An 18374-nucleotide genomic window follows, 5' to 3' on the forward strand; every position below is an offset into this window, starting at 1 on the left:
TGAGGATAACTTGGTTGGCCATGGACTGCGGCAGCGACTTTTGTTTGTATCTAGGAGGAAAATCATGGAGTTTGTAACATTTCTTAACAATATGACCAGTTATTCCACAATACTTACAAACTGGTCGATCTTTCTTAGAGAAAGATTTTACATATCTTGAAGCATCAAAGTTAGCAATAACAGCATGAGCATCAACAAAAGGAGGGGTAATAAAAATTTCTCTTTATTGCTCTTCCTGAATAACAAGAGAAAAAACCTTAGTAATTGGCGACAAGGACTCCTCCATCAACAAAATCCGAACCCTAGCCAAATCAAAAGATTCATTAAGTCCCATAAAAAATTGTAAAATACGTTCCTGTTAAACATAATAATTGAACAAATTCACAGCACCACAAGAACACACATGAATTGGTTTATAATTAACCAATTCATCCCAAAGAGCCTTCAATCGAGTGAAATAAGTATTAATAGAAAATTATCCCGAAGATAAGGATAAAATCGATTTATGAATCTGAAAAATCTGAGGTCCATTATTTTGAGAGAATCATTCATTTAAATCAATCCATATCTCGAAAGCATTGGTAACATACAGTACACTAGCATCGATTTTAGAAGAAACTGAGTTAAGTAACAAAAAAATGACCATATTATTACATTGTAACCATGAAGAGAAAAACGAATTGGTAGAGATTGGTTTAAGAATCATACCATTCACAAATCCTAACTTATTTTTTGCATAAAGGGTCATGGTTATCGAACGAGACCATGTATGATAGTTGTCTCCAATCAAGAGTTGCGTGACCAGAACAACACCGGGGTTATTGTTGGAATGAAAGAAGAATGGACTCGCAGCATCTAGAGAAGAGGAAGGAGGATTCGAAGCTTTTGCCCCCATGAGGGAGAAAAAGAAATAAGAAACCCTAGAAAATGTTTGATACCATTTAAAAAATAGAGAGAGTAGAAGTTTCTTCTATTTCAATAAACCCGAAGTTGCCCAAATGTTTTGATGAATAAAAAATAAAAATAATACAAGTATTTATACTAAGAGCTAAATGAACCAGCCTAAGGTAAATACAAGTGAAATGTAATGTAAATACAAATGAAATGTAAAGTGTAAAAATAAAATATAAATACACATGCGAAAAAACTATTTTACACTTTTCTATCTTAATACATTTTCTCTCAATCTCGTATTTTATAATAAGTCAATATTATTTATTTAAAAAAATAATAATACAAAGAATTCTCATGCAATGTTTTGTATTTCTCGAAAACTACTGACCTTTCATAGTCTTGTCTTATCTTAATCATATATGAAAATGTCTTATCTATATAGTAGGACAAAAACATGATGGCCCCATATTCACTCGTTAATCGGTCTGTGGTATATTTTAATTCTTTTACTTTTTTAAATAATATCATATACATTTTTAAGATGTTTAAATCACGCGCATTATTATTATTATTATTTTTATAATTAGTGAAAATGGTATTCAAAATGATGTAACACGTGTATGACATTCAAAACACTGGTTCTAGAGATTCAACCGGCTAAATAAAACTCTTAACTATTCTATCTTTCTGACCAAGAATAAAGGCTAGCAATTAATCTAAGAAAGATAGAATTTCTTCATGAACTTTTGAATTTAGTGGGGATAGATGGGTACCCAAAACGATTGTGTCCCGAACTTTGATAGAGACAGATCTCAATATGAAATTATTAGTCATATAAAATGAAAATGCTGTATGAAGATGGCCGCCAGTACCGCTTACTGTAAATAAAAAAACGTTACAAATTTCATCCTACCCTAACAAATAGTCTAAATTCATATGAGATAAATTATGTTTTAAATAATAATAATAATATAGATATTATATTTTCATGAATTCTAAGATATAGTGTGAGAAATATATATAGACTACGGTTCGGTTTGGATAGTGAGTATAGATGGGATGAGATTAGATGAAAGTTGAATAAAATATTATTAGAATACTATTTCTTAATATTATTATTGTATTGAAATTTAAAAAAGTTGAATTGTTTATTATATTTTGTGTGAGAATTTAAAAAAATTATAATAATGAGATGAGATGAGATGAAATATTTTCACTATCTAAACGAGACCTAAGTAGTTCTGTCGTATATGTTATAACTATTATGAAGTTAATTTTACTAGATGAATTATCCATCTTATTTAGATATGAACATATTAAAAGAAATAATATTTAAATCAAATTAAATTTTGTATGTAATATTTATTTTTCAAATTTTATCAATGCCATTTTTTTAATTTTTCAACTTATATATTTTTAATGAAGTGAAAAAGTTTATCAACTACGAATCTTGATGACCAAAATTACTTTGACGTGTTATATAAAAAGATTTTAATATTTTCATCAAGTAAAATTTTTGAGATTTCTTATAACTAAACAATCAAATAAATAAAAAACTAAAATGATATTTCTGTATACCGTAAATTATTATCTATTAATTTTATGGTTATTTTTCTTCACTGAAGGTGCTGAGTCATATATGCCGGTGAAAAGTGTCTTAGGATGAGTGGCGCACAGCATATCATTATTGGTCGTGGACTTTTTTCGAGGATAGTGTTGTAAATTAGGTATACGTAAATGAGTAAGTCAGTCGTCACTGCTAGAAGGAATAATACGTGACACAATTCATAAATCTAACACGAAATTAGGGGATTGGAATTTGATATTAATGAGTTTGGATTAAAATGAATTGGCCGTTAAGACGCGATTTATTAACGGTTCAACTCATTTAATGTGAAATTTATCCGTTTTGATCCGTTTAAATTTTATTTTAAAATTATAATTTTATTATTGTTATGATCTAATATTAATATTTTTTAATATACTTATGTTTTTATTGTTAAAATTATAATTTTAGATTTATGCTCATGTTTGTTATTATATGATTTGTAATATTAATTTTATTATGTATTTAAATTTGAAAAATATTGATATATATTTTTTAAGATATTGTGGCTATTAATAAATATAGATTTTAACTTTTTATGTGAAATTATGTTAATCAAATCAAATGAGTTTAAATAGATCTTATTGTGTTAATTTATTTCTAATTAATTATTAAATGAGTCAAAATGGGTAACACGATACAATCTGTTATCTAAATAGGTTGGGTTTAAGTTTGAAAGTTTGACATATTTAACTTAACGAGTTAAGTTCGAATTAACCTATATAATCAAAGAGAAATGATAGTTATAGTTATGAGTGTATGTATTATATAATTATTTTGGAAAAAAAGAATAAATATGAGACCTATATAAAAAAAATTAATAACAAATTCTATTTTTTTTTAAAATAATTATATAATATTTATATATTTTACGATTATATGTAATATTATTTATGATCATATATTTATGACTTACGTGATACAAATACGATGAGCTCAATCACCGCTTGAGCCGCACGACATGCCATTTTCTACATATTTTGTTTTTTTGTTTAAAAAAATCTCTCTCACCTGAAAGCTTTTGCCTTTTGTAAAGAACCGCGATCCGTTTACGTTATTTACTTTTAGCTATTCGCGCTTAGGAGGTCATTACGGTGAATGTCCACAGTTGACCATATCTTAAATTACTAAAATGCTCACTTCGCCAAGTAGTGCTCCTGTTCCTTCCCTGATATAACCCCCATTGCCCGTCGTAATAACTTATGTTACCACCATTTAAAGATTGCTATTGATTGTTGTTTTAATTAGTATTTTTTTTATAATCTTTTTAGGTGGAATTAAATGATCGATATCTGAGTGAAATATATGATAAATAATATTTTATTAATTTAATGTCATATTAGATAATGATGGAACGGTGATGGTAGAAAAGATTATGAACGTACTTTTGAGAAATACTATTATTGTCGCTCCAGTTATATCACTCACTTTATCTAATTAAGGTCGCACCACACGATAATACCATGCGATTTATTAAAAAAATAAAAACACAAACATAAAAGGAATTGAGAGAATTTAGGATTTTAATATTCATGTTTTTATGTTTTGGATGCTATTTTGTTTTAAATATAATTTTTTTTAATAAATCATGTGGCGCTATGTAGCAGTGCCACGTCAATGGGGGTAAAGTGAACTGTATAATTAAGGCGGTATAGTGACATTATTCTTATTTTTTCTATGCTTGTTTAATCAATCATTAAAAAAAATTATAATCTATATATATTGTGTTTTTGTTTTATCGGTAATTTAGTTAAGATGTCGTTTCAAAATACTTTTATCTTCTAAGGTACAGTTAAAATGTAGATATGTCTTACACAATTTAATCCTATTTTTTCCAATGCTCCAATTTTAAGTGTGTATATAAGAGAATAAATATAAAAGGCCTTCTAAATACAAGATAAAATACTCGTTTCAAATAAAACTTGATATAATTCGGCCTGAGCGGAAAATATTCAAAACAAAGAGACTGAATTAGACAATTCTAGGATGATGTTTAATTTAGGGCTAGTTTGGATATCGGGGTATTATGAGAATAATATTTCACTATTATTTATTATTTTATTATTATTTTCACTACTACTTACTATTATTTAATATTTTATCGTTATTTGTTATTACTATTCACAGAATATTTGAGATCATTCATTACCTAAACGCAATCTTAATATAAAGTGTACATACTCGCATTTTGACAAAAATAAAAAATAAAAAAAAATAATATGATTATAATAGAACAATGAGCAAGTTCTTAAGAAATTCAAAACGAAATATCTATTTTTTTGATGAAATTTTATTTTATTTCCATTTTTGGAAGTGTAAACATCATAAAACATATCATTATCACATTTATTCATTATTTTCTCTAAACAAAACGTAAAAAATAAATTAGGGACTTTCTCGGCCAAATATGGACAGTATGGTAATATCAAACTCAAGACAATACTCCACTGTGAAGCCCATTTTTGTAATTTAACATCAACAGTCACTGTCTTTCAATTATAGTTAAGATTGGGATTTGGAAATGACTCGCTAAAAACTTGACTGAAAGCAGACTAAGCTCTGTCTCTCTTTATCTCTCTACTGTATGGAGAGTGTAGAGAGAGAAGGGAAGATACACATATGTGGGGGTGATTAAGCAAAGACCATCTTGTCATTGTTAGGGTTTTCTTTGAACTTTAAAGCAGAATAAAAGAAAAACCCATTAAAGAAACTGGGAAAAGCTATTCCCCGGGACATACCGACATAGGAGAAGAAGATTGAAGAGGGTATAAAAGAGAAGAGAGCGCAATGTTGGTATCCATTTGAACCCGAATCAGAGGATCCGATTAAGCCAGCCCAAGATCTCAGAAAATTGACGTCTCGGGCACGCTTCGATTTCAATGATCTCTCTCGCATTTGCTCCATATTTTCTGACACACTAGGGTTTTTGAAAATTTGGTGAGTTATCTTGTTTGCGTATTTCGTTTATCAATGTCTATATCTATTTACACGTGAATATATTTATCTGGGTTTGGCTTGATTTTGCATTGGAATTTGGTTTTATGGTGCGAAGTCTAGGTGGGTTTGGTGTGGTTTGGCATTTGGGTTTGGATATTTATTTAACCAGATCTGGGACTAATATGATCGATATTTGCGACGTGTATGGTTTCTGTTTTAGTGCAAGGACTTGAACTTTGGTGCATTTGGCTTTGGAGGTCGGTTTTGGGATTGAGATCTTTTGGCTATTTTTGGTAAGCATTTTGGCTTAAAATTATTGTCGGTTTTACCAGCTGGTCGTTCACCTTTTGTTTTAGACTTACGCAAGTAATCCATCTTGTTTTGAAATATGGATGACTATACAATAATTCCCATAATTGATTTGAGTAAATAAAGTTTCATACCTTCCGCCAACTTCAAAGTCGTGTGTGATTTTTAGCTTAGATTGTAATTGTTGTAACTGTCGGGAAATTTGTCATTGAATTTCCCGGAAGCTGCATTGTAGCGCTGAAGTTTTATGATCGACATTTTTTGGGTTTTAAGACTTGATTAATTTAAGTTTTCAGGACCTGTGCCTTCATTTCGTTGAAATTACATCTTGATTTATGAATGAAGCAGAGAAGAGGTAGTGTACCTACTACCTAGAGTTGGGGAAGATGAAGTCTGGCACGGCACTTGATTATGCCGTGTTCCAATTGTCGCCAAAGCGCTCACGGTGAGGATAACTGGATGCTTGGTTTTAGTTTTCTCATTCTTTCTATCTTGCCATTATATGGTTGATATTGAGATATATTCTTTCTTCCTTTCTGGTTAGATGTGAGTTGTTTGTCTCGGGTGATGGAAACACCGAGAAGCTTGCATCGGGATTAGTAAAGCCATTTGTGACCCATTTAAAGGTTGCAGAAGAGCAGGTTGCACTTGCAGTTCAGACAATTAAGCTTGAAGTTGAGAGTCGTAAAAATTCTGAGACATGGTTCACAAAGGGAACACTTGAAAGGTAACATATGTTGCCAATTGAAAAAGTTCTAACTTCTAACTATATTTTTTTTTATTGGCTCGTCGACATGATAAATTTTTGAGTCAGTAGAAATTGTTCTTCAGGTTTGTGCGGTTTGTTAGTACACCAGAGGTCTTGGAACTGGTGAACACGTTGGATCAAGAGATGTCTCAGTTGGAAGCTGCCCAGAGAATATATTCTCAAGTAATAACCACATTTTGATTATGTAGAGAACCAATGCTCTAATACTTGGAGTACCATTATTTTAATTACTAAATCTGGGAACCCATTTTATGCAGGGTGCAGGAGATCAACTTTCTGGTGCGTTAGGTATGTTTTGTTTCGTTCTGTTTACTCCCCAGGTAGTTGATTTTACTCTTAAATTGTTTGGTATACAAGAAAACACACTGGTTCGGATATTTTCTAATAAGGCATCTAATACATGTACTTTTGCCTTTTCCATATGCACATCGTAGAAGCAAGCATATATGATGTCAAGGATTTCCTTAGATTTTTCCTGTTTGTTCTTCTGTTTGGAGGATTCCCATCTTTTATTATTTTTAATTTTTTTTTTTTTTTTTTTTTTTTTTTGTCGAGGGTACCTTCTAAAGCATGGTGGAGTTTAAACTGGTAGTTGGAAGTGGGAAATTAGGATTCGTGGGGATAAACTGGAGCTGACCATTATTATTGTTTCAGTCCGATCATTAATAGTGGGAATTTTGGGTTTACCCTGAGCCGCATTGGTTGTCAACATAGGCATAGACTGAGGTGTGGTTGGTGATGCTGGTATTATCAGAAGATAGTAACAGAGCAATAGATATGCCATTAAGACTCTGCTGAGCCTTTTGAAATAATTTTCCAAGGTAGCATTCACTGCATTCCTTATTGCATAACCGTCTGAAAAGTGGGTTTAATTATTTCTTTTGATAAGCAAGCAAATTTATTAATCCACATAATTAGGCATAGCTCAAGTACACAGGTAGTATACGAGAGAAAACACATATACATTTAGAGAATTATTTTACACACATTAAGTCTTTAATAATTATGCCTGTCAAAGCTATAAGTGGTTTAGTTGGTTAGTGCGCTTGGCCTCAAGGCTATGGCTTAGCTTCACGTTACAGTTTCGAGCCCCTTCAGATACAAAAACTTTTACTGATTAAAAAAAAAAAAAAAGATTATGACTGACAAATGGATTTGGGTGTTGAAGAACATATTTATTTTGATAATACATTAGAGAGATAGCTCATCACATACGGTTATATGTTAAGTTGTACATTTATGTCACGGTATGTCTAAAGTTGGTAATATTTTGATATCATCACCTGTTCCTTTTCATGAAAAATAAATAAGTAATTGGGTAAATTCCTTTTTTCCGCCCTAAACCATGAGGCGATTTGCAATGCCCCTCCTGAGCATTAAAATTGAGCAATCAACCCCTTAATGTTGGACATAATCATAAATAGCCCCTCACTTTTTGAAATTACTATCGATTATAACTATCTCCCTGGTATGTGCAGAGCAATTCCCTTTGTACCTATCACTTATTTGAAGGCCACCATAAAGTTACAATTTTTCTCCTGAAAACTTGTTTGAATGTTCTCTCTTGACAAAAAGCAAAATATTAGGATCAAGGCTTTAAGCACAAATTTTAGTTCCAATTACAAAATTGATTTAATAGTTGTGAAAACAATTTTAATATAGAAAAGGAAAATAAAATTATACTGAATTTTGTATTAAACCTGACAATCTTCTGCAATATTGCTTGTGTGTTTTTTTGGGGTAAAATCTATCTGGTTTGGTTTTTCCTGAGTTTGAGGTCCCAAAGGATAAAAGGACTTGGATTTTTTGAGTCTTTTTTTAAAAAAAAAATACTCATATTCTTAGTAAACAACATAAATCTAGGAAAAAAGTTGAGAGATTAAAACTAACTGGGAGGCTGCGTGATGACTGTTGCAGCAGTATATAAAATCAATGAAGTGCGTGTCGGTGGTGTATATATTGAATTGTGGTGGAGTTGAGAAAATATAGATTAGGGGTCACGGTGAAGGAGAGGAATTATTGGGTGCAGTCGCTCTTTGAGTGTAAGGATGATGGTGAGCTGAGTTGGTGGAGCTTGCAGACATATCTGTATCTAACAAGCTCAGAGACATCAGGCATGAAAATCTTAGCAGATTTGCTGAAGGAGTGACAATAAAATTAAAATTTCATAAAAGAATTACATTTTTTATGGGTGGCAATAGATTTGTCGCTACTAGTTGATGCTTATGTTAATAGAGAGGGGGAATAAGGGTAGGGATTCCCTGGCATTGCTTAATGGAGAACAACACAAGGAAGGTTGGGGGGAGGAAATGTTGATAAGGTTTAGAGTGTGTGGGAGTGTAGCAGTGCCAAACCGTAATTCAGACAATAAAGTTGTAATTTTACCTTTATGTTTAACGTTAGATGGTTGATTACTTGATTTTAAAGTTTTCGGGAAGACATTGCAACTCTCCATATGGAGTAGGGTGGAAACGTTACATTTTTTCATGAATATTAACGCCATGGTACTTGGGTTTTGCTATGAATTGGATTGCAGAAGTTACTTGAGAGAAGAAGCTAAACTCATGATTTTTGTTATAGACAAAAACATATTTCATCTCGTGTAGTATCAGAAAAGTAAAAGAAAACAGATCTCTTGTCATTTTCCCTGGGCAATGGACTTGGCCTGTTACTGTAAGGCTGTATATTTTCCTTGAAGCTTTTGGGTCTGCTGGCAACAAGATCAGTTTCATTGAGTTCAGTGCACCTGGTGGGAGTTGGGCATGGGGAGGGAGATGTGCAGATAGAAATGCTTTGACCTTTCAAAATGCATCAGAACTTATTGTGTAGACAATTAATGAACAGGGAGTTGGTGGCTTGTCCCATGGAACCTGACTTAATTACCTTGCCATTATACTAAGTAACATACAGTAATGTCTGGTTTTGGTTACAGTCTGGGTTTCCATTTTGCATGGATCTGTAAAGGTATTGAGTTGTGGCCCTTACGTTGGGCATTTTGATCCAGTTAGTGGCTTATCTATTGCGTCATCTCCCTGGCAAAGTTCATGAGTTTTGCCATGCCTTGGCTATTAGACATTTGAAGTTCTTTTGAAGTATGTTGTGTTGAAAGTATGCATCCAAACCTTCATTCTTCTTGAAGCACTTTCATTAATGTGCTGACACGGCTTTGGATAATAATCTCCAGGTGGGGATGGAACAGGAACCTCAGGAGCAGCGGATGCAACAAAGTAATGCTTTCTTTTCACCTTCTCTCCTGACCAATCGATTAAATTAATTTGATCAGTGTGTTATTTTACTTAATCTTCGCTTTTGCACGACATGCTTTTGAGTTCTGAATTTCATTTGTTACAAAATTTAATACAGTCAATTGTAATTTCCCTTTAGATATCAACCGTTGAAGATGATTTTGATCTTATACTATTTAAAATTAAGGGTTTCCTTTCAGCAGTGACTGAGGTATGCTAGGCTGAATCCTGCAATATGGCAATGATGTTAATGAAACCCTGGTTGGTTTGATTAGGGGGTCTGCTACATCTGTGGGAAGTTAGGAATCACCATATCTATCTGATCATGGAAATTCAAGTTGTCTGATTGTCCACTTTAGAAAAGAGGCAATGACAAAGGTATTGATTAGAACCTATGAGAAGAGGGCTCAGTAAGTTACGGTAATTATAGTGAGGTTAATTAGAACCTATCAAAAAAAATATTGTAAATATTGTACATATTCATTAGTGAACTATGCCATTACTGATATTCTTGACATGCTTGCTTTCTAAGTTTTGTTATTCTATTTGACCATTTGCCACAGAAAGGAGCTTTTGAGGGCTATTGATGTACGGCTTGTGGCGGTTCAGCAGGACCTGGCTACTGCATGTGCTCGTGCATCAGCTGCTGGTTTTCACCCAATCTCAGTGTCTGAACTCCAACTTTTTGCAGATCAGTTTGGTGCCCATCGCTTGAAGTAAGAACTCATTCTTGAACTAAATGTTATATCTCAAGCTTTCACCCGCTCCTCCTCCCACTTTTGTGTTGTGCATGTGCATCGAGTGAACCCAGCTTGCTGTAGCGATTTAGTGCAGGGTTTTGGTAGCAGTGACAGGGAGGGGAAGGATCTTCCGTCGCTTTGGTGCAGTGAGAAAACATAAAACGAAAGAGAAATGAAGAGGAAATGGTTTTTAACTTCTTTCACGTTAGGTTAAAACCTCTCCCCAACCTGCAGAGAGGGGACAATCATAATCTCAAAATCAATACGTGATTTACAGGGATTCTCTCTCTCTCCCACAATGGGTTTTCTGTTGTCAGAGAGGTGAAGAGATTGGAAATTACAGCTTTTTCTGAAGGCATAAAACGAGGTGAAAAGGAATAATATAACATAAAACTCCCTTGCATGTTTGGTCCTGGGTTTTATAGAGAAATCATTTGTTCAAGTGATTTGCCAGGTTAGTAATTTTATTCAAATGCCCTAATTGAGGGAGGGAGGCTCTAATACTATGGTGTGTTAAGGAGCTCCTTTTGGTTGATAATTCACATCCATTAGATTATGAAACTGCTAAGCTATCGTAGAAATAATGAAACTGACCTTGTAACCTCAAACTATATAGTCTACCCATTAAAATGGCCTGACAGATGCCTTTCATCTATGCTATCCATCCCTTCAGTGATCAAGATTGGGAGGCACTCTGGGATTCTTACATTGGGTCACTAAAAATTATCATGCATGGCTATTAATTATATCCACCACAGCCACAGGTTGCTCCATCTACATCCCAAATAAAACAAAAAAAAGCAAGCTTTTTTTCTTTTTTAAATTAATTAATTTATATCTTTAAGGGGGTAAGTGGGGTCCATGCACATCTCTGGCCTGTGGCTTTGTTACCTTCTCTCCATTCGTCGGTTCATCAAAGATTGCCCATTTCTATACACGACAACCAGGGAACTGGGCTCCCTTTGTTTTTTGAGTCCAAACTTTGATATGTGCCAAAAGTTACCCAAAGTTTCCCTTTTTTTAAATTTTGTTTCCTTAATTAGATTTTGTCAATGAGGCTGTGACGTGACCCAATGGACAAAGTAATTTACTAATTAGGGACCCCATTTAAGTTGCTTTTCAAATAATAATAATAGAAAGAAAAGGTAGGAAATAGAAAAAGGTACACCTCATTGTAATTTGTCACCTTATCAATCCAGCAGGTGCAGCAGTTATGGAGGCCTTTTCCAAATTTTTAAGTTCCAGTTGGCGTTCTGCTTCTCTCTCTCACCTTTTTTTTTTTATTTTTTTTATTTTTAAGAGATAATAATAAAATAAATTTTTTAATGCACAAAAATAGTAAGATAGAAAGGAAGGAAATTTAATATCGATGTATATATTCTGGAAATTTCTTTCCTCATTATAATTTGTTGGGTATTTCTGCAGCGAAGCTTGCACCAAATTCATTTCACTGTGCCAGAGGAGACCGGACCTAATCAGCTCATGGAAGCCAGTTGTCGAGGATCGAGCCGTCAGATCGTCGACGGGGTCCGACATGTCAATCGATGACCCCACGGAAGACACAACTGGGTCCCACCATCAACCCCCAAATAAACAGGTCCACCACCCAGCTGGTCAAGACCAACAGAAACAAAAACAAACGTACCACCTTAACCAATCGCAGCCTCCCACGTTTCAGCAGCCCAAGTCCCTCGCCTCCAGCACCACCTTCCCTGCCCGAGGCGATTTCAACGAGAAAAACGAACCCAGGGAGGAACAGACCCAGCCAGAGCCCAAGGCGCAGAACGACAAGAAAGACGAGGCTCCGCCCGAGTCATCTTCCTTTGCGGCGTCTCAACCCTCCCGGCGGCTCAGCGTGCAGGACCGTATCAACCTCTTCGAAAACAAGCAGAAAGAGAACTCTGGCGGCAAACCCATTGTAGGGAAGCCTGTGGAGCTGAGGAGGCTCTCGTCCGACGTGTCGTCTGGCCCTGCTGCCGTCGAGAAGGCCGTGTTGAGAAGATGGAGCGGTGCGAGCGACATGAGCATTGATTTGAGTGGGGAGAAGAAGGATGTAGAGAGCCCTTTGTGTACGCCTTCGTCTGCATCTTCTTTTTTGCATTCGCAAGATAATTCCGATAATATATTCTCTGGTTCATGCAATGATAAGGACCGCAAGGGGTTGAACGACACTCAGAGCACATTTAAGGTTGATGCAAAGAGTAGTTCCGATGGGGATGGTGATGCCGTGTTGAAAAATCAAGCTGACGTGAAGAGCCAGATCAGGGGGGTTTTGGGTAAAGAAGAAGAGGTGGGATTACAGGGGCGGACGAATTGGAAAGATCAAGCTGGGGTGATTGGTCAAACCCAATTCAGAGCTTTTACTACTAAAGCAGAGCCGGCTGGGGTGAGCGACCAGGGGGTTTCCAAGGAGAAGGTGAAGATTTCTTTGAGTTGTGAAGGGAGGGGTGCTGGGGTTAAAGATCAAGTGGGTATCGAGTCTCAGTCTAGAGGCTTTTCAGAGCGGACTGAGATTGTTGGACTGAAGTATCAGGTTCTAACTTTTGCAAGCAAGGAAGGGGATGGTACATTTGATGGGGCATTTGGCAATAGAGTGGAGGACTCTGGACGGAGGGATCAAGTGGTGAAACCACATTCCAGGGGTTCTCAGAGTCATTCCCGCTCTTTGTCAGGGCAGTTTGATGGTGGTAGTGGGCTAAAACTGAAGGAAAACCCCTCGTCACAGCTCAAAGGAGTTGAGGGTGTTCAGTTGCATCCTCAGCCCAAGTGGAGATCTTTTACAGGAGAAATTGAGGAGATTGGTAAGAAAGAATTGCAGTCCTCAGATAGGAAACAAACCAAAGAGGAAGATTCTGCAGTCCTGAGCATGAAGTTACAGAAACCTGTTTCTGCTGGTCGTGAGCCAACTAAGAAGACTCAGGGTAGTAAGGATGAAATTGGTCTTTCTTACGAGTACAGCGACTTGGACTATCCTGGTAAAAAGGTTTCAGAGACTCAAGAGAGTTTCTCTACAATCTCAACAATGCCATCAGAGCAAGTTCAGAGAGTTAGGCAGTCTAAGGGAAACCAGGAGCTCAATGATGAACTAAAAATGAAGGCTAACGAGCTTGAAAAGCTTTTTGCAGAGCACAAGCTTCGGGTTCCCGGGGATCAGTCTAGTTCTGCATGGAGAAACAAGCCTGCCGACAAACAGATGGAGCAGGCAGCAAGTTCACAGTACAGAAAACCAGCATCAGGGGAGATTACTCCCATGCAATTTCAGAACAAAAACTCAGTTATTGAAGGGGCCGAGAGTACCATTAATGTGGGAAACTTATGTACTCCAAGTCCGCCGATGAAGATGGTAGATAATCAGGATTATAGCGATACTCTGAAGAAGAATTTTTCTGAACTTAGTTTTACAGATGATTCCAGAGGAAAATTCTATGAGAGGTACATGCAGAAAAGAGATGCTAAACTGCGGGAAGAATGGAGTTCTAAAAGATCAGAGAAGGAAGCCAAGATGAAGGCTATGCAGGAAAACCTTGAGCGCAGCAGAGCTGAGATGAAGGCCAAGTTTTCTCCCTCTGCCGATGAACAAGATCCATTGTCTAGTGCTCATCAGCGAGCAGAGAAAATTAGATCTTTTAATTTTCGGTCAAATATGAAAAGGGAGCAGGTACTCACATCCTAGTTTTATTTTTATGAAGTGATAAACCTGACTTCTTCTAGAATTTGGTTTTTGTACGGACTCTTTTGAACCTTGAAGCCATATTTTGCTTCTCATTTTATTTTCTTTTGACTAATTTGAATAATATGATTTTTACAGCACCCAGTAGATTCCTTTCAGAGTGAAGATGATGAAGACCTTAAATTTCCTGGGCAGAAATTTTATGGACCAGACAGGTTTTTCAGCGAGTCCTCTGTTGGGGATGTTGCTTCCAGAAGTGCTCAAACTAAGAAGCTTTTGCCGAACAGAAGCTTCTCTTCATCTACACCCCGCACAACAGCCAATACGGTACCACGGTCATCAGCCAAAGTTTCCAATCCCAGTTCTGGAAAGCGAAGAATGCAATCAGAAAATCCTCTTGCGCAGTCAGTTCCACACTTTTCTGATTTTAGAAAAGAAAATACGAAACCTTCTTCTGGAGTAAGCAAAACAACAACCCGACTTCAGGCTAGAAACTTGGGTCGCAGCAAGAGTACCAGTGAAGATGTACCAACTGCTAAGGAAGAGAAGCCACGACGATCTCAGCCCTCAAGAAAAGGTTTCATCACTCCAGTAGAGTTAAAAGATTTGTCGCCCCAAAACTCTGACAGTGCCGTTTTGGCTCCGTTAAAAGTTGATAAAGAGCAGATTGAGCAGAGCCCATATGAAAAACTTCCAAAGAATGTGGAATCTAAGCCTTTCCTCAGGAAGGGTAATGGAATAGGTCCTGGTGCTGGAGCCAGTTTTTCTAAGCTGAAGGCTGCAGTTGCATCTGAGACTTTGGAAAATGACGAAGAATTTGATGAATTGGCCTTTGAGGCAGAAGATTCGGTGGATATGGCTAAGGAGGAAGAAGAGGAAGAGCTGGAAACCATGCAGGTTGACAATCGTGCTGATATGAATAATGGGAAAATTACACTGAGCTCAGAATCTTACAATTCAGCTAATTCTGGGTCTGAAAATGGTGATTCCATGAGATCACTTTCTCAAGTGGACCCTGCTTCTGTGGCTGAATTGCCTGCTACTGAGCCTTCTACTTTCCACAGTGTAGGGTCTTTGCAGGACTCCCCAGCTGGAAGCCCCGTCTCGTGGAACTCACGCACGCATCATCCATTTTCATTTCCACATGAAAACTCTGATGTTGATGCTTTTGTGGATTCTCCGATTGGGAGCCCTCTATCCTGGAATTCTCATAGCCTAACCCAATCAGAGGCTGATGCAGCTCGAATGAGAAAGAAATGGGGAGCTGCTGAGAAGCCTATTGTTGTTGCTAATTTATCCCACAATCAGTCTCGTAAGGATGTCACAAAAGGGTTCAAGCGATTGTTGAAATTTGGAAGGAAAAGTCGTGGGACAGAGAGTTTGGTTGACTGGATCTCTGCGACAACTTCAGAAGGAGATGATGATACAGAAGATGGGCGGGATGCTGCCAATCGGTCATCAGAAGACTTGAGGAAGTCAAGAATGGGATTCTCCCAAGGTCATCCTTCTGAAGACAGCTTCAATGAGAGCGAGTTCAATGAACAGGGTAACCTATGCATATCTTTATTTTCAATCTTTTCAATTTTTTTTTCGGAATATTATTTGATGACATGCCTGCTTATGCGGTATTAAGTTTCAAATGTTCTGTTAAATGATAATGTCCTTGTGTAACTGCTGCAACTTTGAGTTTGTCTTCTGCATGCTAGCCACTTGCAAATTATTAAGAGTGTTAAGTTTTATTTCTGTCAGTGCAAGCCTTACAAAGTTCTATCCCAGCACCTCCAGGAAACTTTAAACTGAGGGACGACCATATGTCTGGAAGCTCCTTAAAAGGTACAGTTTATCTGCAAATAGTTTGGTTGTATATCATTCATCATACTTTTCCTAGTAGTAATGTTAACAGTTTGATAGGGCTGAAGGAATAGTTATTCTGATAGGGATGACACTTGACCAGAATTATGTATCTGTAATTCCTCTTTTGCAGAAACACGTGTGTGTGTGTGTTTGTCATCCGTGCAAGAAGGAAATCCTTCTGTTCATTTCACAAAACCTTTGCTGAAAATTTTACTGACAGTAGTATACTTCAAAATTTAATCTTACAGCTCCAAGATCCTTTTTCTCGCTCTCATCCTTCCGAAGCAAGGGAAGTGATTCAAAGCCTAGATAATCATATCTCTGTGTGGATTGGCCAGAGAAATTGGATCATTGCAAAGGTTAGGGTGTAAAGGAATATCAGATGTTTATCTATAAAAAAAAAAAAAAAGAAAAGGAATATCAGATGTGCAAATGCTCAAGGTAAGGATGATACGAATATTTGTAGAAGATCTAGAATGGACTATGTATATCTTCTTGGATTCATGAGACCTTCCTCATGATTTACTCGATAATATGATAGTGTGTTAAAATATGTTGTATATGCTATTGAAAGAAGAGTCCATTTTTTCAGTTGTATTTCTCGACGAAATTTTGTGAATGCTTGTAATCAATTTACATCAGGGTTTTTTTTTTCTTTTTTCCATGTCTATGAATTTTGTTGGGAATGATAGGCACTTATAGTTGAAGTGAACTAGAGTTTCACTCATGCAACATTGTCTCTCTCCGTCTCTCTTCTATGATGAGAGTTAGACAGAGAGAGAGGAGGAGACTGGTGCAGCTGTAGCTGCCTTTCAATTTGTACAAATCTCGTTGGGTACAAAATCAAGAGATTATGAACTTTTTGATCTGTGATCATTTGTATGTTGAGGATTTAGGAACTTTTGGTTGTCACCGCCTTCTCTCTTTGTGAAAAAAAAGAAAATGCCCTTTCTCTCCATTGGCATGCCATTGTGCATTTTCTTTCTTCTGGTTTAGGATGGAAACCGCCTGCTATAATATGGACCAATACCGTCTTATAAAGATTGAAAAAAGATGAGAATCAAAGATATTTATCCCTTTATGTATTTAATTGATTATCATAGTCATGGTAAGCCTATGCTACGAGTAGTTTTTAGGAGAAAACTTCGACATAATTTATGTTTGTTTGGATAGAAGCACCGGAAACTATTGGTCATTACATCAGCCATACAGAAGTCAAAATTATGATTAACCCCTCCAAATGCCACCTCATTTGTCACCTTTAAGATTACCAAAATATTATTACTTAGCTCCCCCAACTCAGAACATAGCATTTATAATTTTCACCTCATTCCAAAATTCTCGTCTCGTTTTATCTCATTCCATCTTTTTTCTAAACATAATTTAAATACAAAATTTTTAAACTGATCATCATAATTTTTTCAAACTAATCATCACAATTTTTTCAAACTTTCAAACAAAAAATAAAAAATAAAAAATAATTCAATTTTTTCAAATCTCTAAATAAAAATAATATTATAAAACTATATTTTAACAATATTTTAATTTTATAATATTTTTTCTTCAACTTTTTCTCTTTCATTTCTTAAAACTCAAAAAATATTCAACTCAAATTATGTCAATACTATTTACAAACCATCTTACTACTAATTTACTATTCACAAAATTCTCATATCAGTTCACTCTCTAAACAAACTATAGAAATATATGACCTCTATGATGGAGAAAAATTTATCACTACAATATGGGGAGGTTTGAATATAAAAAGTCTTTTAATTCATTTTATCTAATCATTACAATTTTTTTAATTTTTCATACAAAAATATAATATAAATTTAATTTTTTTAAATTTTAAAATAATAATAATATTAAAAAATAATATTCTATTAATATTTTATTCAACTTTTAATTTTTATTTCTAACCATCTAAAACTTACTATCCAAATCTCTTGATTATGTGATGTATATCTACAAGGACAAGCGACAATTTTGAGAATTTAAAGATCTTATTTTGAAATAAACTTAAGACGATTTAAAATATTAAAATAATTGGTCTAAGCACCGAATTGACGGAGTTATATGACAGTGATGGCGGTCATCGGCTCTCTCCTTCAGTGGCAGCAATCCGTAGCCTTAGCAAGACATGGCTCGATGACAAATGGAGAATCCTCGTAATTATTGATGGGTTGCTGACAAACGGAAAGAGAAAGATGGTTTGTTGTTTCCTTCTTGACCAAAAAAGTATATACGAATACGATTACTATATTTCCAGAAATCAGTTCTATACCAAACTGCTATCTTGGATTTAAGTTATTTCGAAACAAAACTCCTTTGATTTCTAATTCTACTT

At 35.4% G+C, this 18374-nt stretch overlaps 1 protein-coding gene across 3 annotated transcripts; it reads left to right on the forward strand.

The window, feature by feature from the left end:
* The first annotated feature begins 5037 nt into the window (after window positions 1-5037).
* On the forward strand, window positions 5038-16615 carry LOC121257727. 3 transcript variants are annotated; one of them, XM_041158913.1, is made up of 11 exons: window positions 5038-5437; window positions 6043-6191; window positions 6291-6473; window positions 6578-6677; window positions 6773-6803; window positions 9700-9742; window positions 10324-10476; window positions 11926-14158; window positions 14309-15716; window positions 15920-16003; window positions 16273-16615. In XM_041158913.1, exons 2-11 carry the CDS (start codon window positions 6133-6135, stop codon window positions 16335-16337), a joined length of 4359 nt encoding a protein of 1452 aa, XP_041014847.1. In that variant the 5' UTR covers window positions 5038-5437; window positions 6043-6132; the 3' UTR covers window positions 16338-16615. The 3 variants fall into 3 exon arrangements, with proteins under 3 accessions (XP_041014847.1, XP_041014853.1, XP_041014863.1); XM_041158919.1 differs by having other exon boundaries at window positions 5039-5437; window positions 6036-6191; XM_041158929.1 differs by having other exon boundaries at window positions 5039-5437; window positions 6095-6191.
* Window positions 16616-18374: the final 1759 nt, after the last annotated feature.

This window comes from Juglans microcarpa x Juglans regia, chromosome 1D (genome assembly GCF_004785595.1).
Source record: "Juglans microcarpa x Juglans regia isolate MS1-56 chromosome 1D, Jm3101_v1.0, whole genome shotgun sequence".
Lineage (NCBI taxonomy): Eukaryota > Viridiplantae > Streptophyta > Magnoliopsida > Fagales > Juglandaceae > Juglans > Juglans microcarpa x Juglans regia.